General features: G+C 42.2%; 2 protein-coding genes across 3 annotated transcripts in view; one reads left to right on the top strand and one right to left on the bottom strand.

The window, feature by feature from the left end:
• The window catches only part of LOC115060352 (shisa family member 6), a 55,395-nt gene extending 41,832 nt beyond the window's left edge, over positions 1–13,563 (top strand). The window contains exons 5-10 of one of the 2 annotated variants that reach the window (XM_029528250.1): positions 3,449–3,500; positions 9,267–9,419; positions 11,629–11,732; positions 11,987–12,207; positions 12,427–12,545; positions 12,612–13,563. In XM_029528250.1, coding sequence (XP_029384110.1) covers positions 3,449–3,500; positions 9,267–9,419; positions 11,629–11,732; positions 11,987–12,207; positions 12,427–12,545; positions 12,612–12,790 — 828 coding nt within the window. In that variant the 3' untranslated portion in view covers positions 12,791–13,563. Of the gene's footprint in view, positions 1–3,437; positions 3,501–4,539; positions 4,561–8,823; positions 8,950–9,266; positions 11,519–11,628; positions 11,733–11,986; positions 12,208–12,426; positions 12,546–12,611 lie in introns of those variants that run through there. The other variant, XM_029528251.1, reaches the window with a different exon arrangement.
• A 7,965-nt stretch (positions 13,564–21,528) lies between these two features.
• Positions 21,529–27,046, bottom strand: part of dnah9 (dynein, axonemal, heavy chain 9) — a 122,622-nt gene continuing 117,104 nt past the window's right edge. Inside the window, exons 75-78 of the mRNA XM_029528408.1 lie at positions 26,717–26,899; positions 23,358–23,611; positions 23,126–23,261; positions 21,529–21,756 (exon numbers count right to left, since the gene is read on the bottom strand). Coding sequence (XP_029384268.1) covers positions 21,529–21,756; positions 23,126–23,261; positions 23,358–23,611; positions 26,717–26,899 — 801 coding nt within the window. The remainder of the gene's footprint in view (positions 21,757–23,125; positions 23,262–23,357; positions 23,612–26,716; positions 26,900–27,046) is intronic.

The following is a 27,046-nucleotide window of genomic DNA, read 5'->3' as shown; positions in this document are numbered from 1 at the left end:
GAATCCTCTCAGCTCCCCTGTGCTATATGTAGATGTGATGTTTGGATCTATGAAGTGAAACAAAATGCCACACCAAATGTCAGATTACTGACTCATTTGTGTGCCATCTGGAGGCTATTATGCAAACTCGGCAAAGAGGTATTCTCCTCAGATCAGGGGAACTTAACGTGAGTAATCTTCCTGCGGAGGTGAGGGTGCCAGAAGAAAGTGTCTAACACTGGCCTCTGCAGCCCACTGATCATAGATGTGTGGTTGATTCAGCCGCTAAATTTGACTGGCACCATCTGACAAACCCACAGCTGCATCATCAACACACTTACAGAAAAACATCCATTTAGCAATTTAGATAGGGACCCTGTTTAACCCAACAATCTGGAGAGCATGTCAATCACAAATAATCAACTTGCTATATGATTAGACAGCACCGCTGGCTTTGCATCTACTTTAATGTGCCAGTTTATGGAGATTAAGGTGATGACTAATGGACAGCAGGGGATCCATGGGAGCCTCGTTCTCCACTCTAAGCTCCCTTCATCACTGCCAAGCAGTTTTCCGAGGCTGCTCCATGGAAACGCAGTGTGTGGAGGTTTGGTGATGTCAGCAAAAAGGTGCACGGAGGGGTGATGGAACATTGGGGTGTTCCGAGCTGATAATCAGGCTCGCTGCTCCACGAGGCGCTGGGTGTTGGTGGGACTCTTCCAGGAACATGGTTAACTGGTCCCCAGCTTATGAAGGGATCACTGAACATGACTGTAAAGGCTCTTAATGAGCTTAAGCCTTCTCCTTCTCAGTGGGACGATGACTAGGCCCTCCTCCCTGGAACTACACACCAGGATTTTGCATAGAAATCATCTGATTGAGACCAGAGATTGTCAGAAATGACCAACATTGCATAGTGGACATCCATGTAGGGATTTCTTTTTTCCCCAGAGTTTGATACCAGTGATTAAATAGACTCCTCACTGTGGCTACCTCTCTAATTACAGTTTCTGTGAAGCTTTTCTCTCTATAGCTGCAGATGAGCTGCTGGTTGGTTTCCCATTTGTTTTCTTGCAACATGACATGGAAAATCAAACTTGATTGTTGATTCAGTTGCTGTCACATATCAGAGTGGTGGGCTTCTTTCTTGGCTGTGGAGGGATGGATGACCATGAGTCCGCAGTTCATACTTCTCAGGGTACAGTGGATGGTTGTATTGAATCACATCCAATTAGACCATATTCACATTTAACATACAGCAGTGCTTGTTTGACCCTGAATACAACAGTTGTCTCCAAGAAGCTGCATTTACATGGAACTAATGTGCATCAGCAAATATGTTTTTGAGGAAATGTGATCAGCACAGCGGCTTTCTTTTTCTTTTGCAGCTGTACCCACTGGATTGTTGTAGTCTATGTTTAGAGAACTGAGAGCTCTCAACTCAGTTGAGATTAACTGTGTTTTATTAGCGGAAACCTGCAGTAAACACCATGGAGGACACAGGATTTAGAGGGAGCTTTTCTGTGCTGTAGGAATTAGAACCTACCGGAGTAAAAATCATTAGCATTTATACTGACATATTTCTTAAACTTTAAACACCTTGTTTTTCATTCTCTGGATTTAGATTAATAACATGCATGTTAAAACAAAATGACCTTATTATTGTGGATGCTCATTGTAACCCGTAATACATTCACCTTCACCTATTGATCTACCTATCATACATTTCTTTCTTTGATAAGCACCTTAACCTAGACTTTATAAAGTGCTATATAAATTAAGATGAATTATTATAGTATGTGTTAGTCCCATGGTAAACAAGCAGGTTGTTACCAATCAAATCATGTCTCTGGTCTTTCAGCCCTCCTGTAATGAAATTTTTCATTTTAATATGCAAATGTGTCAAATTAGATTAAATAGGCAGGCTAAGAGTATAAGAGCAGCATGTAAATGCTTTTACTTCCTGACAATAGGTTCAATTACTCTTGTTACTCCACAGACACTAACTAAACACACACAAATGTATATTACAAAGCTATTGCTTTAATATATTCAGGAGACACAGTCTTAGATGTGGATGTGAATTTTCCCTTTCGAATCATCTCCTCTGTGAGATTCGCTGTGAAGCAATAATATGAAAAAAGAGGAAGTCGGTGAAGAAACACATTGAACACATCCCATCTATCTCCATAGCTCAAGCAAATATTGAAACCTGTGATGTGAGCACGTCGGGGCTCCCTTTCCCCCTCTATGACTGTGACAGATGTAAATGGATGTTTCAGCAGTTGGGTCTAATGCATTTTTAAACAGGCACAGCAGCAGACAGCAAATGCACGTGTCGCAACAGAAACACTCTACAATGGGGTCTCCATCTCGCACCGCCTACTCGCTCATATACAAACATACAAACCTCACGCTTGCACGCGCACAAACACACACGTTTCCACACACTGCTGACAACAGCTGTCATTCATCTAGTTTCTCCGTACAATGGCCCAGTAATGGTCCCATCTTTCAACTAAAGCACCTCCGTGGGGTGGCGCCCAGTCAAGCACTGTAACACTGCATCACACTCTTGTCATCCTCACACACTCCTGAACAGCGGGAGAGGGAGATGATTGGATGAAACTCTTCAGCTTTCCCACATAACAACATGGACAACTGCTGTTGACCAATCCAATGACCAATGTCTGTGAAGGTTGGAAGTGTACACGTGAACAGACTGAACACAACAACATGCAGAAAACACTTTAACTTCATGAGTTGAATTAATTTGCTTTATCCGTATCTTTGAAGAGCACATCATAGTCTTATTGAACCAGCTTTATCCTTGGTTTAATAGCCTTCATCAGCTAGTCACTAAATGGCTAGTCTCAGCCTTTGATGAATCCTCTAATCGGTACGTCCAGTCAACTTCAGTTGCGCATGCTTGTTTGTATTCTACATATTTGTGTTATTATTTCTGTTATTATTTAAATGGCGAATGCAAAGATTCATGTGATAAATACTGTATGCAAGCTGTGTTTTATGCATATTTGTTAAGTGTAATCTTTTGACTGTACTTCCTCTGTTGTGCCTGATGCTTTTGGAGGATACAGGGGACTCTACTGACTCACCCCACCACTTCATCTCTTTTTATGTCCATTTTCCATTTAAATTGAAGAAATTAAAGGGATATTTCACGTACCAAATGAGATTACCAGCAACATAAAAATGGTGGCATGGCATTCCAACTTGTTTGTACGGTAAAAGTCAATTTAAAAAGCCCAGCTTTCTCTGTTTCACTGTGAATTTTATAAATATATCTCAAAACACCAACGAAAGAAAGATTTTAACAACATTTCAGTGAATTATCTCTTTAATTGCCACCATCACTTTACTAACAGTCTGTATTTGAGCTGATACGGAGCATTCCTCATGGACCCTGAACAGATGTTTCATTGCTTTTGTCATTACAGGTACCCATCAGCACAACTATAACCATGTGGCTCTAGGTAGCCCCACACGCACACCTAAGAATGGTAAGACAATGCAGTGGGAGAGGGGTGTATGTGAGGCTCAGGTCAGTGTTTGAGAAAGAGCCTGGAACCAGGTAGTAATTTACATATAGTGCTTGACATGCGTTTACAAAAAACCTTTCGACATGGTCCCCTATTCAATTCGCCTCGCCGCAAATCCATTCCATGAAAGAAAATGAGGCTTTTTCAGTTAAAGATTGGAACGTATAAGTGTCATCTCCTATAATCATGAGCATTTTTTGTGAGTGGTATCAGGACATAGCCACCGTCCTTCAGCTTTTTAAGAGGAATGCAGTTCGGCGGAGTGTGTGAAAACTGCATAGTTCCCTTCTGTTATCCACAGAGCAGAAGTTATTACTATCACCGCACCTCAGACTCCCGGCACGTGAAACGCTTTTTATTACTGATGTCATTGGGCTATTTGTTAAAATAGTTGTAAAGAGGGAGCAGAGGCCGATCCGGGCTTACAGGCCAACAGATATGAAGGGGAACGGTTATGCAAGGCTGCAAAGTGGAGGCTAGAGAGATGCAGATGAAAGGAAAGAAAGGCCATAAGCCAAATAGTCAGTGACTCCTGATCTTATTAAATCACTGTGATCCGTACATTTGATCCATATTCTGTTTGTTTGAATCCCAAATATAAAAAGTGACAGAGCTGACCGTGTGGTCCATTTCTCACACACACCCTCCTCTACACACATACAAACACAAAGTCATACACAGTTACACCACAATTGGAGAGCGAGTGGGAACAGTGGAGAAATGCCTTGGAGATCGCTTGAAAACATGAAAAATCCATTTATACAACACATCTAACAGACTTTGATCACAGCTCTCCTCCCTCTGCAAGGCTTCACATTTCAGCACATGTTGTTTTTTGTAGGTAAAACCCACTGCTCTGGCCTCTGGAAGGAGAAGATAATTTGATTTGAAATATTTTTGGAGGGGAGGGTGGGGGTTATGCCAATGATGCTACAGGTCTGTGTAGGTTGTTTCTGTTTCACCATCAACTGAACATGTGTTTCTCACTTGGGTTTGGTAGCTCACCGATCATTGAGGCGTGGTAAGTCATACATAACATACATTAATTTACTTTAGTGTAAATAGCTCATTCATTGGCACACGTCTGTGTACACATGTACCACACACTAACCTCCACATCCATGTCTTCCTTTCCTCCACCTGTTTTCAGGCCGGCTTTAAGTAGCATTTGCTCTTTGTTTAAAACTGTTTGAACAACAATACAATATGTGTTTTTTAATGTGAGATGAGAGTCCTAGAAAATCCTTTCATGTGTGAGGATTTTTTTTTTTTTTTTTTTTTCTTATGGCAAAAAAAAAAAAAAAATCTACAAAAAGACCAAAGCCAACATTCATGTAAATCCTGTGACATAAATCTTGACAGGTCGAAAATTTACAAGCGTAGTTCAGTTATTTGTAATGATCATTACCCATTTTGAGCTTTAATTTTATACAGCTAGACAGGAAATGAGGAAGAAAGAAGGGCAGAGGGCCTTCCCCGGACAGCTCAGCTCCTTAGAACAACCTGAAGCATATGATGGCATGTGAGCAACATCGTCATCAACTCTCTCAGAAGAGCTAGTTGCTGTCAGTCTAGAGACATTTCAATCTTGACTCTCCAACATCTGTCTTCAGAGGTGGGGAAAAATACCAACATCAACTATAACAGCTTGTCTTATACTGCCATGGTCAATGTGTTCATTTTCTGATAGCAGCTCACTGTAGCCTTCAGTCTGTCCTGAGGACGAAGCTGCACAGACGATGTGTTACAACCTCTTGTTTTGTGACTCCAAAGATGGCCGAGGTGGCAGTCACCACCACCTGCTGCTGACAGGAACCAGCAGCAGCAGAGAAAACGTATGACAGAAGGGCAAAAACAAAAATGGGTCAGTGTTTTTCAACAACAGTTGAGCAGTCCAGTTTTAGCAAGTAGCAAGTTGAACTGAAGTAAACAAATCTGAAAATGGTTTCATTAGCTGGAAAAACAGTCAACTAATCAAACCAGTGGAGATGTCACCTTGCTCCATGCCTTACTCACTACATCCAAGAAAAAGCTCATCTTACAGAAAGAGACTATTATTCTCCAGGAGTTAGTCACTGCTAATGTGACTCAAAATGTGGCTCGCTGCAAAGACTATAAAAAAAGACCATTCCGAAGGATTCTGAAACTGTGCGAGTTGTTCCACCATTTAATGCCCAGCTAATCTAAAAATTAGCAAAGAGATGGGTTTGGATTGGGGAATGGAACAGAGACTATGGTACATGTTGCTGCACACAAATTAATTTCTGCTGTAAAGTTGGCATCTTATCATGGGAATCCACAATGGCTGATGACTGTTGGAGGTTTTATCTGGTCAATATTAACTTTCCGTTTCAGCAGCAATACATGTTGGTTTTGGTCTTTCCGTGGGATTTGATAACAGTAAGAAAATATAGATTACCACCATCTTTAACCTTTAAAAATTCACTCTGTGACTTGCAAAGACTATTTTGAGCCAGGTCTGTGTGGTTGTACTGTCCGTTGTGATGAAGCAATAAAATGTGTTTGCTATTGAGGTAGCTAACAGCATGCCACAGTCCGAGTCGATTCTCCCTTATTGATGCACTGTGGCAGACAGTCCACTCACAGATCATTCTCTTCCTGTGAACACCCTTCCTGCAGCGCACAGGGCCTCCTGCTGTGGCCCCATGCCCTGCCACAACCCCTCTGACCTGCTCTCTCCAGCTTTTCTCTTTTCACTCTACTGTTCCCTTCTCCACCCCAACCACCACCACCTTTTTCTTAGACTCTCTTATCTCCGTCTCCCCTCTTTCCCTTTTTTCTCCTCATCCTGCAGCAGTTCCTAAAGCCCTATTTTTAACTGTCAATTGGAGAGTGGTCTGAAGCCGCACCCATGCCCGCTGCTCTGCACTGCGTGACAGACTCACAGCTCACAGGGGAAAGTGAGGTAGAGCAGGAGCAAGAAATAAAATGAGAGAAAGGGGAATACTGAGCAGAGAAAAAAGAATTAAGAAGCAAGGGAAAGTGGGTGGCAGCATGGTTGGACAGATAAGATTGACAGAGCGAGGAAGACGGCGGTGAATGGGACTGCCTGCAGCTGTTTGTGTGCGTGTGAGAGAGAGAGAGAGAGAGAGAGAGCGAGAGAGAGAGAGAGATAAAGACGAAGACTAGAGTGAGAATAAAAGAGGGCTTTGGTCCAGTCACCGCCCCATGTGTTCTCTTGGCATCATATCACACTGCATCAACGACAGCCAGTCCAGATTTGCTTGGTACTGAGAGACCCAACGTCCCCAATCACATCACAGCACTGTCATGAATGGGGTCACTCTCCACACACATCTGTTGTTTGGTGTGTTGTCTCTATTTTTTTTTTCCTGTTTTCCTTTCTGTGGACCGCTGTTTCACCTCGTCAAACCGCCACGTTACCTGTCAACTCTGTCCCCCACCGAATGCCCTCCCACCATCACTGCCACCACCAAGTTGGGCTTTTAGATATGCAACTCTTTCCTAAAGGCAGATGAGCTCAAGCTGAGGTGTGCAAAAAAATTACTGTGATATTGTTTAAAGTCATAGCCAGCCCAGAATCTGTAAGCACAGCTCAAAACACATTTTGAACATTAACCACTATTTAATTTGCTTTATTCCTTTTCACTTATATTTCCAGTATATTTTTCCCTCCCTACATGACGCTGTTCCTGGGATATGACTCTAGTGTACTGAGGCCCATTTTAATTTAGTTTCTGGTGTAAAACACTAAAAATTAGTCACTTGACTCAGGCGTTCGATCGTGATAAGGAGTTTTATTCTGGATACAGTTCCAGAAAAAGCAAATCTCCTGTCAGGTATTTGCATAAAAAAAAAAAGCCTTCAGACTAATTCATTCAAGTGAATCTGAATATGACTACACTGTTGAATTTATGTTATGGTTTTATACACTCATAAAAAAAAATTGCAAACACATTATAGTTACTAATTTGGCTGTTGTAATTCATTATTTAATAATAATGGATATATTTTCATAAACTGATGTTGGTAGTCTATTGTGAAGTGGTACCAAGTCCTGCTCATGTTACAGTGTGGGCCGTCTCTCATCACCCTCCTGAGATGTGTTTCCAGATAGATCATTACTCCAAAGATGTAGTTCTGCTTGTTTACAAGAGAACACAAATTGTGGCACATTCCAAGGTTAACTAGCAAAAGTCAATTATAAATGATCACATGATAAATAGTGACTGACTCAACATTGAGAATTTGACAGTATGAGACAAAAATCCAGCTCAATAATATTTCAGTAGGAACGGATTTAGTGGGCTGTAAGAGCAGCATTAGTCAGAATAGGTGAATTAACGCAATTATCAAAATTACAATATGGCCAAAGGAAATATGCAGACTGCAGGAGTTGTGATCTTTGGTAGAGGTAAATTGTGTTGTAGTACCACAAAGATGGCCAGGCCTATTAACAGTCCCCCTATGATCATAACTCATATTACAGTCACAATTGGGGTCATCCTTAAACATAAGTAGTTTGTGCTGTGAATAAATTAAGCCACTCTGGAAACATCGACTAGCTAAAATGCCATCCTACAAAAACGTGGCTAAGCTAACTCTATTTAACATTCCAAGCTGTTTCTGTGTCAGAGCCGGGATGATGGGATGTTTTCTGCCTTTTCCTCTTTAACTACAAAAAACAAGGTGTAAAAACAAACAAACACAAAAAAAAAAAAAATTACCTCATTCACTGTGCTGATCAGACATTATTAGCAGCTACCGGCAACCGTTAAGGTGGAATGTCTTCTGCCTTAATGCGGGAGTTGTCGGTGTGAACCAATCAATGCCTTAAGTGTCAATATGTCAAGTTTGATGAATCATTTTGTTTTAATTTGATTCCGCTAGACACAATTTGCTGATGATTGGATCTACACGCTTAACAATAATTATATGAACAAGGAGAGAAGAGGTGGGTGTACAGTAACGCTGCACCTGTTCCTGCCTGGTTTTCTGTCATCATTCAATCAGCAAGCCGGCCTGAGAAAACACAACAAAAACAACACTGTTGTCTGTTTTTAGGATGCCTCCCACTGCAGGGCAGGCTGTGGCCTCACACAGCGTGAATTCTGAGACTGAACAGAATTAAATATGTATTTTTATTTCTTCTGAATAAGAAATTATCAGTAATGATCAAATTCAAGAAACTGCTGAAAAATAACCCAAGGGTCATTGAGAATAGTATGATACAATGCTACTGAACCATTAAAACAACATCAAGACTAGCAATGAAATCTCATGTTTGTGTGCATTTCTACAGAAGTACATTTCCACTCAGGCCATTCCAACCCCCAAATTCCCAGCTACACTACAGAGGGCACGTCTTTTGTGTCCTCAGTGGCTCCAGCGCTGGGATCAAGACTAAAAGATTCACACTTGAGCTGGAGTAAGTTGCACGATACACACTCTCCTGAATGCATCCACATGGTCTTCCTCTGCACCAAGAAATGGTCCACTGACTGGTGCAGCGCACCTCTGCCTCCAGGAAATATTTGTACAGCTAAAACTCCAGCTCAGTCTTTGATTTTCTACCTCAGCAGGTGGCTTCCCATAATGCCTTGGGTCTCGTCTTTGAATTTTCTTTTTTTTTGTGTGTGTGTGTGTGTTTGGTGGGTTGGGGTTGGGGGTTGGGGCTTAGTCAGCCTGCCCATTTGTTTTCCTCTTCCCTCTCCTGTGTATGTATATGTATGTATGTGTCTCCAGAAAACAATCGGATAAGCGGCATCCTGACGTCGCAGACGGAGCCCTACGACCTGTCTTTCTCACGCTCCTTCCAGAGCCTGTCACACCTGCCACCCTCCTACGAGGCGGCTGTCAAGGCCGACCTCAGCCACTTCTCGTCTCTGAAGAAACTCAGTAGGTCCAAGCTCACTGCACTAATGCAATAGTAGGCCCCCATCCTGACGCCCTGCATGATCAAAACACTGCATTAAGTGTGCTTTCCCGACTCCTGACTGCGACGCACTGAGCGGCACCCAAGTGTTTCAGCTGTGAATTTGATTTGCCTGCTGCACTGAGGACATCAGAGAAAAAAAGTATGGGCAGTATTTTTCTGGAGATTTTTGCAGCTCCTGAATGAGTAAACATTTCACTGGAAGGAGAGTGGCCTGGAATCAGAATCTGAAAGCAGCCATCCCAAGCTCCGATCCTTCACGAAGTCAGCCTAGTCATCTCAACAAACTATGAGTCATTGATATTCCACGCTTCCCTTGTCTCCAGTTAAAGGCTGCAGCCACTATTTCTCTCGGAGCGTATAAGTACATTAAGTGGCTTCTTGTGCCTGGCCCGGCTGGGTATTGATTTTAGTGGTGCTACGCTGGATTTCTGCTGCGTAATGAGGTCTCATCTTGTGATATTCTCTAAGTGGAACGCAAATATTCCTTAAGGCTTGTGTAATTTCATCATGACTGCCCCACTTCACTGCTGGCTCGCAGTCAAAATGAAGGATGACGATCTACCACTCATCCCGTCAGGGTTCGCTCCGCACCGGCTGCCTCTTGGAGCTGCCAGGCACCGTTTCCAAATAAATGGCAAAACAGGTTTTCAGCTTGCAGTGCTATCTACTGGTCCTCACATGCAACTCCCCCACCATCCTTTTAATTGATGCATGCATGTGAAAATGAACATAATAAACGTTGATAGCGGGTAAGACAAAAGCAAAATGGATTCTATTGTTAACATAGTAGCCGTAGAAGAGACTCTGTCTAGATGAAAAAACTATCCTCGGGCACCATCCTTCAGTCTTCCCAACTTTCTTTCTGCTTCCAAAGCAAATTGTTTGTTGCAGCAAATTGCCACCAGGCTCTGCAGTTTCTTTTTGTTGCTCAACTAGTGTCTGCACGCTGATAGATCATGTTGGATTGCGCTGGGAGGAAGATAGAGCAGTGTTCTCTTTGTTGGGACAATAAAAGAGAAGAATGCTGCCGCTTATTAATGCAAATTGGTATCAAACCGAAGAAAAGCGTTTAGCTCGTTGCCGTGCAGGACAGTATACATCATGAGTTATTCATTCACTCCCTGTTATATGGTTGATGAGTTTGCAGTGGCCCTGCCCAGATCAAGAAGACTATTATGCTTGAGAAAGGAACATCTTGTTTTTATTATCTCTCATAATGAATCGATTTGCGGCAAGCACCCGTGGCTCACTGCTGAAGGGGATTTTGGCTGAGCGTAATCTTGACAGGTGGCGTGAACGCTGCTGTAGCCATTATTGAAAAAGATGGGCTCAGGCTCAGAGTCATCTCCCAGTTCTTAATAAGGTGGAGAGTCCTGCTCTCCATCATTTAAACCCACCAATAAAGAATTACCTTCCTGTTAACAATGGACTTGTAATTGAATTTTTCCATTTTTGAATGTTTTGTGCTGCATTTCGTCTTTTTGACAGGAAGTCTGAGAGGGGTTTTTTAAATGTGCGTCACTGTGTGCGTGCGTGTGTGTGGAAAGGTCCTTATGCATGGGTTTGTGTTGTGTGGCATGAAAATGATGCTTCATTCACTCCTACACTCCTCTGTCTTTGGAAATGTCTTCTTGTGTCCTGATGCATGTTTTCTTTGTTTGTACACATAAATAAAGGTAAAACATCCACTCCAGGATGGAACACAATGTGATGCGATTGTGCAATAACCACATTTAGCTTTCCAGCATGTCTGTGCAGTGTGGGGTGCCTGCGCGTTTTCCTCTGTATCTCTATGATATGACCAGGTTTGTTTTGTAGACTTTCACATGACCTTTGAAAAAGTTTGCCCCCCGCCCCCCACCCCTTCCCCACAGCCGACGCCGCCTGTAGAATCCCAGATGGAGCCTGGATGTGTGGATGCTGTGTGCCTAGCATGTAATACAGTCTGACTGTGATCTTCTGCTTCTTTCTATTATCTATTGCCCTCCATGAGCTTGGAAAGGTGAAACACAGATGGGTCTGCTTGGACCTCTGCATTGTGTGCAATCCCTCTTTATCTGACTTTTCTCCTCCGCTCTTGAATCTCCTCTTCACCTCCTTTTTTTTTTTTTTTGTTTTTGTTTATTTGGGTTTTTTTTTTTTTTTTCCATATTCTCATCTGTTCTGCAGCAGATAAGGATGTTGAAGACTACTACACTCGGAAGCGCCACCTGCCCGACCTTGCAGCAAGAGGCACTCTTCCCTTACACGTTCTGAAAATGAGTCAAGACCAGGTGGGCACTTGAATTTTTATCATTCAGGCTTCTCATGAAGGTTGTGTGTTTGCTTTTTATGCTTCTTCTAGACAAATGAGGAGAGCAGTATACGATTCTCCACTTTTTAACTGGTGGTGGTGGGTGGTGGAGCATTCACCCTAAGCCTCTGCATAAACTCATCTGATTGGTCTTTTTCTCCACAGCACCGAGAGCAGCAGCAGCAGCCCCCGCAGTCCCAAGCCGCGCCCCAGTCGCAGTCTTCACAGCAGCAGTCTCAGCAAAGACAGAGGCCACGTCGCGTTCAAAGGGCCATGTCCCAGGACCGAGTCCTGTCTCCCCAGAAAGCCCCACCGCAGGATTACAGCATGTCCTCTAACGGTATGTCCCCATACGGAGGCAGGATCCTCTCTGATGAACAGTTACTGTCCGCAGAGAGACTTCGATCCCAGGAGCGCCTTCTTCCACAGGACCGCCACACCTCCCAAGATCGCTTGTACTCCAAGGACCGCCTGTACTCTAAGGACCGCCTCCTGTCACAGGATCACCTCTACTCCAAAGACCGCCACTACTCTCAAGACCGCCTGTATTCACAAGAGCGCTTGTATTCCCAAGATCGCCTGCTGTCCCAGGATCCTCTGCTCTCACCAGACAAGCTGATGATGTCTTTGAAGCGTGGGATGGTCAGCAGCATCTCTGGTGGGTTTTATGGCAGCGACAAATCCATGTCACGCGCCATTTCACACACAGATGTGTTCATACCAACCACACCTCTAATGGATCGTTACAAGATGACCAAAATGCACTCCCATCCCAGTGCCTCTAATAATGGCGGTGGCGGTGGTGGGGGCGGCGGCGGCGGTGGCGGCAGCAGCAGCAGTGGTGGCGGGGGACAGGTAGCAGGGGGAAGCGGGCACTCCAACACTTTAGCCATGAACCAGACAACATCTAAGAGGCAGGCGTTTGCCTCCAGACGGACCCACACTGTAGAACAGCTCCACTATATCCCACAGCACCACCAGCAGCAACAGCAGCCTCAGCACTACCGCACAGGCAGCAAGACTGAGGTGACGGTGTAACAGCGGCTGAAGTGCAAGAGAAGGAGTTGTGTAGTGTCCCAGGGACAGGGAGGGGGGGGTTTAAGGGTATGCTGGCATTCTTTTAGAGCAGGGTGGTGTTGATTTCGCTTTCTTTGACAGAAGTTCCTACAAAGTCAGAGATTCTAGGACCAAGAACATCCACATAGCTTACTGAGAGAGACCGGGAAAACAATCCACACTGTACACTGCATACACACACCCAGCGACACCTGAAGCCAGAGAGGGGGCTGTTAAAGGGGACGAGTGGTTTTATCCAGCTAACTTGCCTACGAATAATTCCACTGTCTTGATAATCCAGTTCATCCACCGCCTTCGGCCACATTCTGTTTATGTTTCCGTGAGAAAACACCAACTGTGTCTGTTGAAGCCTCTATCGGCCCCTTTGCCCAACAAATCTATTCTGTGACCTTTTCTGGCAAATCTTAAAGGGCTTTGCATGGTTAAACACAAAGACCGATTCCTCCGTGACTACTGTTGTGCACCACAACACCACCACAAGTGATGAACCAGGATGAGCCTGTAATAACTTTATAAATATATAAATAAATGAATAAACGCCAACCATTTATATACCCCGTCCTACTCATATCTCCAATCTCAATGAGAAAAACTGAAATGGATGTTATCAGCACTATTTGGTGCCTCTGACGGATGTTCCATTTCTAAAAATGAAGTGGTTTTGTGGGTTACAAAGCACAATCAATGAAAAATATTCAGTTCTGCTTTTGATTTTGTTTTTGACTTTGAATAGTGACGGCTAGCTTTTTTTTTTTTTTTTTCTTTTTTCTTAAAGCAATGATGGGTTTTGTTTGGGTTTTTTTTTTTTTGCTTCCAGTAGACGATTGTAAATAAGCTATTTTAGAAGCAGTATCATGGACAAGTCTGTACTGGATGGACTTTGTATTAGACTGTCTGTTTTCGATGGATTCTTTAAAAAAATAAATAAATAAATAAAAAAGAAAAAAAAAAACAAAACTATAAATCACCACTGTTTCGTGAGTTCAGAATAGAAACCCACTTAACCAAGTATTTGACAGGATAAATAATATTATACTGTGTGTGTCTTTGCAACTGTTTGTATGAACGAAAAACTGAACGAATGTGTTGTTGATAACAGATATATCACTGTTCATATTTGGATGTAGACTGTGTTCCATTGACATGAGAGGAGTTGAACATAGTGGAAATGGATTATAATTCTTGTCAAAGTAGGGTCAAATAAACCATCCATATTTTTCTAAGTAGTCGGCGCTGTTGCTTGGGATGTGTTGTCTCGTGTGTTTCTTATGGCCTATTAAAAAAAACAAAACAAAACTGATACACAGTTAGAAATATCCATAAACAGAATTAGGCAAAAAAAAAAAAAACAAACAAAAAACAGCTTGACTGAGGCAATATGGTGATTATAAGAATGAAGAAGTGTCGTTACGAGAGGAAACTAAAAGATTACCCACACACATATCTTACAGTTATCATGAGATGGTGGAGATGTGTGTTTGTCCATCCAGTGGCCACATTGCGTTACATTTAAGCAGCTATTTTCCTGAACTTCCACATAAATTGGATGTTGCTACACTGCCTTGCCTACAGTCTTCTCCACTCCCAACATCTCAGACCTTTCATAAAGTTATTGAGTAAAGGAAAGTAATTAGGCATCACTATTGTTACAACTGGAGGACTAATTAACTAAATGCAGAAAAAGTTAGCTTAATCACATTTTTTTTCGCCACAAGGTTCACAGAAATTCAAGTTGTTTGATAGCTGATATGGATCAGGCAAGACCTACACTAAATAATGTCATGTCAATTGCAAATGTGTTAATGAAATAATAGTAATAATTTAATAATGAATATAAAAAGGCAGGATAATATGACACTGTAGCAAGTTATTACGAAAAAAATAAAAACCCAAAACTAAACCAACAAATCCTCTGGCAAGTAGGTTTGTCACTGCATGCTAAGATATTCCAGACATGTTCATGACGGAAACATTATATTTAGTCTGGCATTAGTGGAGCTTGAAGGTGAAAATACATTTCTGATGGAATACTACTGTACAGTATATAACTAGTGTGGAGAGTTAGACTATCAGTACAGACACTGAGTGATGTTACCTCATCTGATGCGTAGAAATCATAATTGTGTATAAATGTCAACTAAAATAAACTTGAAAACAGTTGACAAAAAAAAAAAAAAAAACCTCTAACCTCTGGGGATACTTGACCTCCACAGTGGTACAATCATCTGATGACATCACTTCCAGAGACACTTTGAATGAGCCTCCATGAGATGAGACACTTACGGAAACTGAAATGCATCGTTTGATTGACAGCTCTGACATCAAATGGTTATACCTGTAAATTAGATGGCGTGATTAAAAACCTTTTCATTGGTCATTCAGATACCTAAAAGTGACAGTGTGCAGAGGGGAATTTGAATTTTCTAGCCATCGTAGAAGTTGTAAAACATCACAAATGTAGATACATGGTTTTCATCCCTCACACACATACACACACACTGCAGCTATAGTTTTTGACATATTTAAAACATAAGGCTCAAAAAAAAAAAAAATTAATAAATAAAAAATAAAAAATTTCAACATGGAGATTCAAAACAAAGGGGACAGGCAAATTTATGGGCTGCATTATGGGAATTATATGGGTATGTTTAAGGTTTGAGCCATAAGGACTAAAGGATATGCTGAGCTCTGCAGCTTCGACACTATCTGACAGCGTGTCCCAATCAGACCCACGTCTTTAACTTGACAGCTTATCCGCCATGTTTTGCGCCACCATTAGCTGGGCTGTGCTTCAGTTTGACATGTGAATTAATATGGTTGTTTCTAATGCTGGTCAGTGCAATTTCAGAGCTGCTTTAAATTCATGGAAGTCCATGGGTGTGAACGACAATTCTAACAGCAAACAACAGACCCCGCGATTGCATTTCTCGCACAAACATGCACAGGAAAAAAAAAAAAAAATAAGAAAGGATGAGGGGAAATAAGTTTGGGTTTCCAATTTGCACTGATCCTCTAAGCCATCACCATTTAAATGAAAATATGATGCTGCAATCAAAAAGAATCAACGTATGGGAGAGCAGCTGGAGCACGAGAGGCAAAATGGCAGCTGAAGGAAGCTGACTGAGAACAAAGCGTTCCATTAAATAATCAGCAGCTTTCCACATCTTATAAGACAGAAGTGTGTTTCATTACCGTGTCCTCCACCTTTAATACAAGCATGGTGCAGGGCAGAGGGTGCAAAGTGCTGGTTAAAATTCACCTTGCTCTCTGTGTACTTCTCCATTTGTTGCTTGTTTTAGTTCTGGACTTGAAACACAAAGAGAGCATTTCCCAGTGACATTTAGAGAAGAGATGCAGCTCGTTCCGCACCAGAGTATATCCATACAATCTTTTCAAATGAGGAGTTTTGTTGCACTAAAGGGAAAAGATTTGTGCTGTTCATTTTTATATCTTGCAAAAGGTCAGAAGAAGATGACAGCAGCCTGACTTCTGCCAGCGAATCATCAGTGTTACACAGACACATGACACAGCTGACCGTTGGGTTTTGCTGGTGTGCATCATTTCTTAAGCTCCAATTTCAAAAACTTCAACTTTCTCTAATTTAACTACCTCTGCCTGCTTCAACACTTCAACACACCCATCACGCATCAGCAAGTGCTCAGTGTGCTGTTCTCATAACAATTGCATAACAAACCCAGCTGAAAACCTGGTAGATGTCTGGATCACTTATGATCACATTCTGATTTTAGAACGCAGAGGTTGTCTGAGATTCTCAAAAAACATGAATCAAACACAGAGACTGGCCTGGGATTTCAGCTTGGTCTGTATTTACTCAGAAAATCATGCGGCAATAGAAGACACACACTCACCTTCTTTCAGGTATGTTTTCAGTCCTCTGTCTTCATTGTAGGCATACATAGAAAAGGAGAGAAGATCACAAATAGGAGAGCACCTCAAGTTGGACCGGAAAGGTTTGTAAATCAAGAAAGAATATAATACGTTAGCAACACCAGGCTATCTGATCCCGTATCAGAACATACAACTCAATCAGCTAGACAGTCAGGTGACCATCACTCATACAGTGTGACAGTGACAGTGTCAGTCAGTGATTTTGTGTCTGACCTCACTGTGGAAATCCAGAGTTGCAGGAAAGACTTCATCCTCCACCAGCTCCATTACTGGACTGCAGAAGAAAATTGAATGCTGGGCCCAGCCTGAGAAAACTGTTGTAGTTTAAGGAGTAAAGCAACAACATACATTAATAATAAATTCATTTATCCACTAAAAAACAAATTATGAGTAAAGGTCATTTCTGTAATAATTGAAAATGTTGCTTACGTAACAAAATATCCAACTCTTGCGGGTTTTCTGTTGCTGTTTTCTATATATAGATAAATATTATAACATCTTTTTTTAGTTCAGTGTCTCAAGGTCCAAACAGCCAGAGGTCAGGAGGTCTGGTTTGGACAAAGCAGTGGCAGACTACTGTCTGTCAAAGATCATTTATTCCACCTAAAAACTGGAGTTTACCACTGTGCCATAGACACCAGAGGGCAAAGGTCACATAGACAAGGAGAAATAAAAAAAAGACTTTCAGCATGTGCTCACCCCCCCCGCCAAAAAAACAAAAAACAAAACAAACAAAAAAAAAAAAACAAGACAGCTTTTTCATGAGTTTTCTCTGGAGCCATGGAGGCTGTTGGAGGCATCCACAGATCCTCCAGAGTGTTTTTATATTGAATTGTTCGGTGGAGAAAGACTAAAAAGGGTACATGGGCAGCATCCCAGTGACTACTAGTACAGGTTACCACGCATTAGATAAATGGACCACAGTAATATGAGTTTGAGTCCAACCTTTTGCTGCACGTCAGCCAATCTTTCAGAAATATCTAAAATCTAATTACATTTCATAGAACATTATTACATTTTAAAAACTCAAAATCAGACGAAATGATAAGTGCTGCTAAGCTTCTGCCAAAAACTTGGGCGTGTTATTACACAGGTGCTGGCTTGGATGTGGAGAAAATAGTTGCCATTATCAGTAACAGTGAGCTCCCAACACACTCAGGGACTAGTCCCTGCCTGACTCCTCTGCAGCATGCCCCAGACTGACGTCCTTCCCCAGCTTATCTCCCCACATGCAGGACCCAATCCCAGTTATTCGTGATAATCCACAGATTGTAGGCAGCTAACAGACATTTGTTTTACGACAGATGCCAAATTCAGATAAACATTTAATTAGCAACTCATCAGCTCTGTCAAAGCTAATTACCCCAGTCTCCAACCCTCGCCAAAAACTGCTCCTCTTGCAGTTGGTCTGAACAGCAGCTGAGTGAGCTGGCTGTGGCGGGAAGCAGAGAGCCAGATGCTGCTCCCTGCCGAGGCCCTGGTGTTGTACCAGGACTGTGAGCGGCTTAATCCAGCTATTCTGCTGCAGCAGAGCCTTATGGGTCAAAGCAGTGAGCAGAATGGGTTAGATAGAATTACAGGCTGACACAACATTGTGTGATTTATCATCACGTTACACGCCTGCTGTGGAAACGACTGCGAGCGAGGTGTAGTGGCAGAGCTTTCGCTTGTTACTGCAGTAACTTTCTCACTGGAGGGTGTGATATGAATGTTAGGATGGAAGATGCACAGCTCGGCTGACAAGGGGGTTTCTGGGAAATGTGCTACAGGAGTGACCGCTTAGCACTCAAAGTGTTAACTGAGGAGATACAACTGTCACCTGACAATTAGCCGTTCTTCCTGTCAGCAGATTATTTAAACATGTGAAGAACAGTGCCTGGAGTCAGAAAACAAAGGTGGGAAGTGTCAGCAGTTATCAGCGCAATTGAGCCCGGCAATCACTTTGTGACATCTAACTGAAATTAAACCACGCTAACATGCTGCACACATCATGGCATCTCTATAGCATTCACATTCAGAGCTTCACTGGACTGACCTGTAACCTAGCAACCGCCTGACGTACCAAACAAGATGATTAAAGGTTCTTCTTTTCCATTCCAAGCATGAACCCACTTTCACTCCAACCCCCGCCCAACTCCAGCATCCTCCCCTCAGTAGTATGCAGAGAACACTCATATTACCTTCAAATATGAAATCTGAATCTCCAATGCTGCTTTCAGCCCTTTGAGACCAGGGGTCTGCAGAGCCGCATCATTACTTTCTCTGGCGGGCTGTTGAGCATCTGGCAGTTCATGTCGCAGCAGAGCAGCAGCCTATCTCCAGGGGGCGGTTGGAGGACTGCTTGGTCCAAAGTGAAGCTTATATTCTGAGTCTGCATCAATCCATGAGCATGAGAAATGACAAACCTGCCAATGCTTAACAGTCTGAGGTGTCTCTCTTTTATAGCATTTGGAAAACCACAATACAAGAACATGATTTTCATTGTTGGTCTGTTGTCAATGTTAACACCACTTACTCATTTGCTGTCTTCAGGTTGACCAGCTGTAGACCTGAGAGTCTCTAGTGGTTTTAAACAACAAAGAAAATAAGAGCACTCATCATTGTCATTATGGCAAAAAATAAAAATATACCGGAGCCCTTGTCCAATGTGAGCTGGGATTGGCTCCAGCATCCCCTGCGACCTGGAAACAGATAAGCGGCAGAAGATGATATCTGCTAACCAATATTTGAGCTGTAACCCTGTCATGCATAAACCAGACTTCACAGGAAAAGGAATCAAAACAATTAAGGAAGTAAATATTGCAACAGACCTAGGACAGAATTTATAACATTGTGATAAAATGTAAATAGTTGTAAAAAGGCCCACAATGTTCTCATTTTAATGCGGAAGTTAGCACTAACCGGCTCCATCTGGTGATCTGTCTCATTATGGCCAAAACAATCGACAGTGTTAGCCTGGAAATGAGGCTGCATCAGACATCTGACGCATTGTTTATGAATTAATGGCGCTGAAACTAGCTAAGAGTCCGTTATGTTAGTATTACATCACCCGTATTTCCGTAGCACCACTGCTGCACTAATGGCTGTAATATTTTCCTGTGCAGAGCCATGCTATAGTTGCATGGCCACTTGTGTATGACTGTCCACATAGAAAGTGTTTTCATAATGCCACCTGAAGGTGTAATTTGGCAGTTCTATATAAATTGGCTCGCTCCCCATCACTGTGCTGCTGCTCCTCCTCCTCCTCATGCCTCTGTCTCTGAGCGCATTGTTAAAGCTCACCAATAACCAGAAAAAGGAGACGCCAGGGACACTGGGCTGAGACAGCAAGAGAACAAGAAGAGGGAGAAATTTTTAGAGCTGGGTTTTACTGTAATGTGTGTGTATTTGTTTATGTGTGTCTGCTGTTACCGTACATGCTGTTAAAGATGTGTGAGACTCACACTTTGCACATTCTGCTTTGGAGAGTTTATTTAATCTCGAATGGGGAGGAAATAAGAAGAAAGGAGTCAAATGGAACCAGGAGGAGGAGGAGGAGAGAAAAAGGGGACAGAGCTGGTGTAAAACTTCAGAAAGAAGAAGTAGGACTGGGAGACTGGAAATAGGAGATAGGGGAGTGACTGCGAAGTGACACTAAAATGGGATATACTGTGGAGTAGGTAAAAAAAATAAACCACATCCAGTCTGGAATGACAAGATAAAACTTCTTTATTCTGGAAGATTTTTGGAAGAAAGTGATAATTATCCACATGTATAAAAATATATACTGTTGATATTAGAAAATGTGAACATAGTGTAGGTAGTTTTACAGATTTTGAGTCAGCTAAAAAGTGTGAAATCACTCGATAGTTAAATTTATTCTCTGATATTCCCCAAACGGCTACAGATTTATAACACCTCCTCATAAAGTGACTCAGATACATGATATTATATGATTTTTTTCCACAAATGCATGCAGATAATTCAAATTTAAAGACTTTGTAACAGCAGTTCGAACTGTCTACAGAGCAGCCATGGATGGTTCTATTTACATCTACTGAAAGCTGAGAAACCGGCAAATGAGATGATTTTACATTATGAATTCCTGAGAGGACAACTAGACAATGTTGGAGGCTGAAAGTGAGTTATACCCAGTCTGTTCCGGTGCAGATATGATGTGTCACTCTCTGTGGGTGGAGAGAGGTTTCCTGCCACTGGACAAGACACCAGAAACAGGCAGCGTTCATCTGGTGTCTATTTGTGGAGATCAGAGACAGTGTATTGCAATACAATAATATACATGTAACTTTGCCAGGACATCACCTGGTGTGACTTTAAAATGAGCCCTCACAATAACAAAATGATGGCACATGTTAAACTTCATTTAAAAATGGTTTAGACTGATTTGAAGCAAAGTAGAAAAAACAAATGAATGTGGTACATAAGGCAGCTAGAAAGGTCAGGCTATCAGAGGAGGCCTCAGCTTTCCGTTTAGTATGTGACCTGCTTTTGCCTTGAAACGTCTCCAACGTACCTAAAGCTGTGCAAAAGAAATGGCTTATACACGTTTTTAACACCTCATTTTTACTTTTTGATAAATTCACTTGTCACTAAACACTGACAAATGCAAGTTACACGTCACTTTACTAGCTTCACTTTAACATAAACTAACAATCAAAAGCTATGGGTCAGACCACACAAGGCTTTTTTTAATCCTTTCATTAAGTTCTCACTGTCACATCAGTTAATTGGTCATAATGGGATTCAAACACTTTACCCTGTACGCACCGTCACCATATCCATAATAATAACTATATCTGCAGCAGCAAGGCTACTCCAGCTAAGGTCCACTTAGAGGAATTCTCCTTGGTCTTCAGGTTGAAGGTCCACACGTAAGTCTGTCCCCTTTCACGGGTCTTGTAGACAGGACACTGATAAATGTTTTTACTCTCCTGTTTGTCCACTGGGGTGGCCCTGATGAAGATGACTGGCATGGGTGGAGTGAGTTCTTTCAGCCGGGCATCTACAATCATGCCAGTCTGAAAGAGGAAGACAGTACAGGAGGGAGAGAGCATGTCGGGGGGTGAGTCAGTCAACTACTGAGGCCCAATAAAAACATCATCCAGATGCCGTATTTGCCATTGAGGCTTCACGGAATGAAAAAAAAAAAACAAAAACCCAAAACATTTACGTTTGGCAGTAATGACGCACAGGACTGTGGTGCCCTTCAAAAGTCGTGAAAGTCGGCAGAGTTTGAGGCGAAGTCAAGCTGCCCTGCCTCAGAATACACACTCTCTAAACACACTGAAACAGAGCGGTCTGTCTCATTAATTAATCCTCCTACACTTAGCGCCTGACAAACAGAGGTTTCTCCATGCATGCACAGTGACTTTCAGGAATGAATGTAAATCCTCACGACTTTGGAAAAGCTCAGAGGACAAAGCACTAATTGCATCTGCAATAAAACTTTAAAGACGTGTTTAATACCAATAACTTCTAAATGCTAGCAAACACAAATGAAGTGTCTCTTAAAGGACAGCATGGGGGCTCAGGCAGATTCATTCCAAATTAGTTTAATGAGACTGTCACTACTGTATTAGCCATCTAGTTTTATTGTTTTATCTCACTGAGCATTGAGAAAATACAAATGTATCAGCAGGCTGTAGTATTCATTACCAATAAGTGGTGTCCAACACATAAACATACCATCTTCCCCAGTGTATTTCCATCATGCCCTTCAGCAGCACACACAGCCTTTATGGTGTATTATATCGCTTGTTAATATAAATGAGCGTTTTAATGTAAGTCTTTGACTTTTGTTTCTGCCTCCAGCTGCTTACTCTTCTTCACATACACAGCTTCTTCCAGCCAGTAGCACAGAGCTGGCCTTTGGGCTAGGAGAAAGGTGCGGGGTAGAAGAAAAGGACGTGGTGAGTCAGGAGAGGAAACAAGTAGGAGGGTTGCAAGGAGAAGCCACCAGGCCCGTTTATTTGCCTACATCTCTAACTTTAATGAAAAAGGCAGTGCTCCTCTAAAGAGTGTACTAAGTGTTCAAGTGCAAAGTCTGCATATTCTCTAATTAAGAAGTCTACTGGGATGTTCCTTGAAAGCTGGGTGTATATACAGTAGCTGTATGCATGTAGATAGAGTCCTGGGAAGCTGAGTAATGCACCATGCTCTGAAAGCTGAGCACAGGCAGGATGCAAAGGAGAAAATGAAACCACAAAGGGAAAGTGAAGTCTTTTGGGGCAGAACTATGGAAGTTACTTTACTTGACTCAGTTAAATGCAAGTTCTCAATCTATCGTCCACATCCAGAAGTGGTGTGTTAAAAGCGATTTCTGGATGAGGTTCTTGTGAATCAAAGGGTCAACAATATTTTCTAATAAATCAGTGAATAACTGAATACCTGAGTGTCCCAGCGCGCTCCCTCCATATACAGCCCGTGCACATACGCCCCTTCACGTGGCGGTGAGCTGAAGTCCTCACGATTCTTCTTGGTGACATCACACTGTAGACCCATGCTGTCCAGAGGCCACTCGTTCCTGTCATACACAAACACACACAGATATGTCGTGTGACATAATGTGGGTTCCATCCTTACCTATATTGTGTGATGGCCTCATGAAAAACGAACCTACCTTCGAGCCATTGCCTGCATGATGGCTGTGAGGAAGGATTGGGGGTTGAAGAAGCCAGCCAGCCACACCGCAGAGGGTAAGATGAAGTCAGCTGACCAGGCCTCCAGCTCCTTGATCCGAGCCAAAAGGTCAGTGAACCACAGGGCCAGGCCTGACATGGATGGATATGCCCGCTTGTTCCAGTTCTCCGGCACCATGTCCAGAAAAATAGCATTCTGAAGGTTCTCCATGTCAGTGGTCACAGTCAACTCTCCCTGCATTGGTGGTCAGGTCCCAGACAAGAGAGGTTTTTAAACCATCACCATGAATTTAAAACATCAGACCACCTAAATTTCAACCATTTTAAAACCTTTGTTGGCTGGCAATGCAAATAAAAAGATCTCTGGAGATCAGTGTTGCTCCTTTAAGGCCAGACACCGACTAATGTAATGGACAAATCACAAGTTTAATGTTCATTTTGGAGACGTGCTGCCCCTGACTTGTGTCATAACTGTGAGCAAACCCTGACAGAGGAGTTTAAATAGATGTGTTGCAATACACCTAATTAATGACCAGAGCTTCTTTGGTTTCTGCCTGCCTTTCTGCTCCCACAGGCCAACCACCAGGAGAAACATCAGTGTGGAGGCTTGGACATACAGACACTGGCTCCTGTGGTTAATGTGCAACTCCACTCTCTTCTCTCTGCAGCCACAACTGCCACCAACATAACATGATTCTCTTTTTATGAAAACAAATCTAATGTTTGGACTGCACTGTCAGGAGAAAAAGGAAAATGTGGCCCCCGAAGGCCACTCTTAATGGCATTACAGCTACATTAATAGTATTACAACTTTATATCCTCTTAACTTATTAAAACCAGATGGAAAACTTAACCTTTTTAAGCCATGCTACTGATGGAATGCTTTGTAGTTTACATTAGGAAGTCTGTTAGAGGAAATGTATCATGTTGATTCTTTCTCTGGCTTTTGGCTTCAAAAAGTTTTTAAGGTCCTGGTGCAGATTCATGACCAGAGTGAGGGGCGGCGACCCTGTGCAGAAGTTAACTGGATGAAAACAACAAAAACAATGACAGCAAATTCAGGCCCTGGCTTCTATCTGCAGCTAGCCAAGGCTCAGGGTGAGAAGAGGAGGGCAGCTAGTTAGAGATAAAGCTTTCCTTGATAAAACACGATCACTAAAAACTTTCTGGGCTGTTGATGCAGATAGAAAGAAGGAATGAAAACCATCAGAAGTTTTTAACCTTTAACTTTTATTCTAAATCAGTTGGATTGAATGTCATGAGAGTTGAACCGAGAATGCTGAAAAATGGATTTGTTTTTTAAGCCAAACACAGTTTCAAGAGAAAAGAAAATGACTTCAGATGGCTTTGATTCCGTTTAGTTTTTGTTTTTTTCTTTTCTCTTCTTGTTCAGAGGACCTGTGATGGACCAGCTGGGATAGGTTCCAGCAACCCCTGTGATGCTGACAGACATGTTGGAATTTAAATTTAAATTCTTCAGAAAACCCTCAAAACGTTATATAAAGACACTTCAGTCTTGTAGAAAGAACTCCACCAATAGACCCCAATGATGTGTGCTTAAGCTTGGTTCTCCCTATTGCCTGCATATCATGGTGGGTGGGGCTTTGATTGTGTTATTACCCTGAGGCCTCCAGAGTCAAGGACTGTCATAGCTACTATTATTTTTTTGGCCAAGGTTAAATTGAGATATGACATTTTCTGGATGGATGGACAACGAACAAACATCAAGGAGAAAGAGGAGAGAGATGGTTTTAGTTAAATTTAATTTCAATTGAAGTAAACGTCATCCCTAGTATTTGCAGAATTTTGATGAATAGCCTGTATTACAAAGTCTCTTATAGTTTGGATTCATCCTCTTTCTGATCATCTGATGTCTTTTAATGAGTGCGACAAATGGTGCCTTGTTCTTTGTTGGTTTGGGAATTTTCATTTCAGTAAAGAAAATGGAATTTAATGTCACATTATGTTAGTATCTGCAGTTAAATACTGGAAGTGACTCCTATCCACATCAGGTGTTGAGTGCTAAACCACCAGGGACTGCTGACACGTACATAACCATGATGGCAGGCAGGCAGGCAGCCCATGCCAGATAAGGAAACATGTTGGAAGATAAAAGTGAGACAATGGCTCTAGGGAGTAATGAGACAGAGTGGGCGTCCTTCATCCACGGATACAGGAGCTGATGTTTAGATACCCATACGTAACAGTCACGAAAATTCTTTATGAGGTTGATGTGGGTCCATCTCGGTTTAGTCCAGATTTAGCCATGTGTCCTTTTACCATGAACATTCTGTTTCACTTCAGCTACAGAATGTGGCACAGTAAGGCTACACCATCTCATAAGGCTAACATCTGGGTCACTCTTCCACTACAAAGACAAAATATGATTCCATTTGCTGCTACAATTGTCTACATGACTTTTAAGTCATTGGACCGATTTATTGACGTTTATAGTGTTGGGAGATTGGCTCTTAATAACCCCTGACACACACTTTCTCTCTCTTTTTTTCTCTCCTTGACCGGACTCAGTCAGGCTTGACACAGAGCGTAGATGTCTCACTCCTTTCTGCCTCTGAGCACTCTTAGGACTGGGCTTCTGATGAACATCAAAGAAAAGAGGTTCTGTAATTGTATGTATGCGGGAATACTAATGCAGTAACCAAACCGATGGTGAGTATATCACAGGTATGAGTACTGAGGGTTTTAAACATGCATGGTTTACAGCTGAGCACCATCCCTGTGGCTGGGGGTTCTCAATGAGAAATCTTCGAACAAATGAAGAGAGGACGGACATCACAGGGAAGCATGAGATGAAATATTCACTGAATTCCTTTGGGATCTAACTAATCTGGACAGCATTTTATCAACCGTGAAGTTACAAAATGTGGCCTGGATATAACACAGAAGTCCGCTGGATGAAGCCAGACAAGAAAGCCAAAGTCAAAGAAGTTGAAAAGGAGGGAAAGAGGGGAAACATAAAGCCAGGACACTGCAAGACATCAAACTGAGTCGCCAAGAGTCTGATATCTGTCTGAACTTCAGGAACCAAACTTGTTTGTCCTGTTTTGGAGCACCTTGTGTGATATGCAAAACAACCACTCACCAAAAAGGTGCCCCAGTTAATTCCGTGTGTCTCATTTTCCATTTAATTTCTCTGTCTTTAACACGTTTGTATGTTTATATGATGATTTGTTCACGTGAAACACTGGGCACATGTAACTTTTTTTGGCAAACACTACAACAAACAGCGACACTTATTACATGAGAAGTGCTTCACAACAACAATAATAATATAAATTTAGCTATAACTAAAACGACTCATTTCCACCCCACTCCTCACCTTCAGTCCCAGGTTGAGCTCATAGAGTGAGTGTCTGATCTCCTGGGTTAGGAAGTTCATGCGCTCGCATTCCTGCAGCAGCACCACCTGATAAGGAGTCTTCTCCTCTGCTCTTGTGAGCAGCTCTGTCATGTTAAACTCCTCCGGCAACTTCTCCAGGATGTCCTCCACCAAGGAACGCACCTGATGATACAGGGGGGAGTGAAGAATGAGTTGACATCAGAAACACTTTTGATCCATCTTCCTGTTACAATAATAATAATAGTAATAATAATAATAATAACAAAACACAGAGAGGGAGAAAACACTTGAATAACAGCAAGACCGATG

This window comes from Echeneis naucrates, chromosome 19 (assembly GCF_900963305.1).
Source record: "Echeneis naucrates chromosome 19, fEcheNa1.1, whole genome shotgun sequence".
NCBI lineage: Eukaryota > Metazoa > Chordata > Actinopteri > Carangiformes > Echeneidae > Echeneis > Echeneis naucrates.
This window is presented reverse-complemented; position numbering and strand designations above follow the sequence as displayed.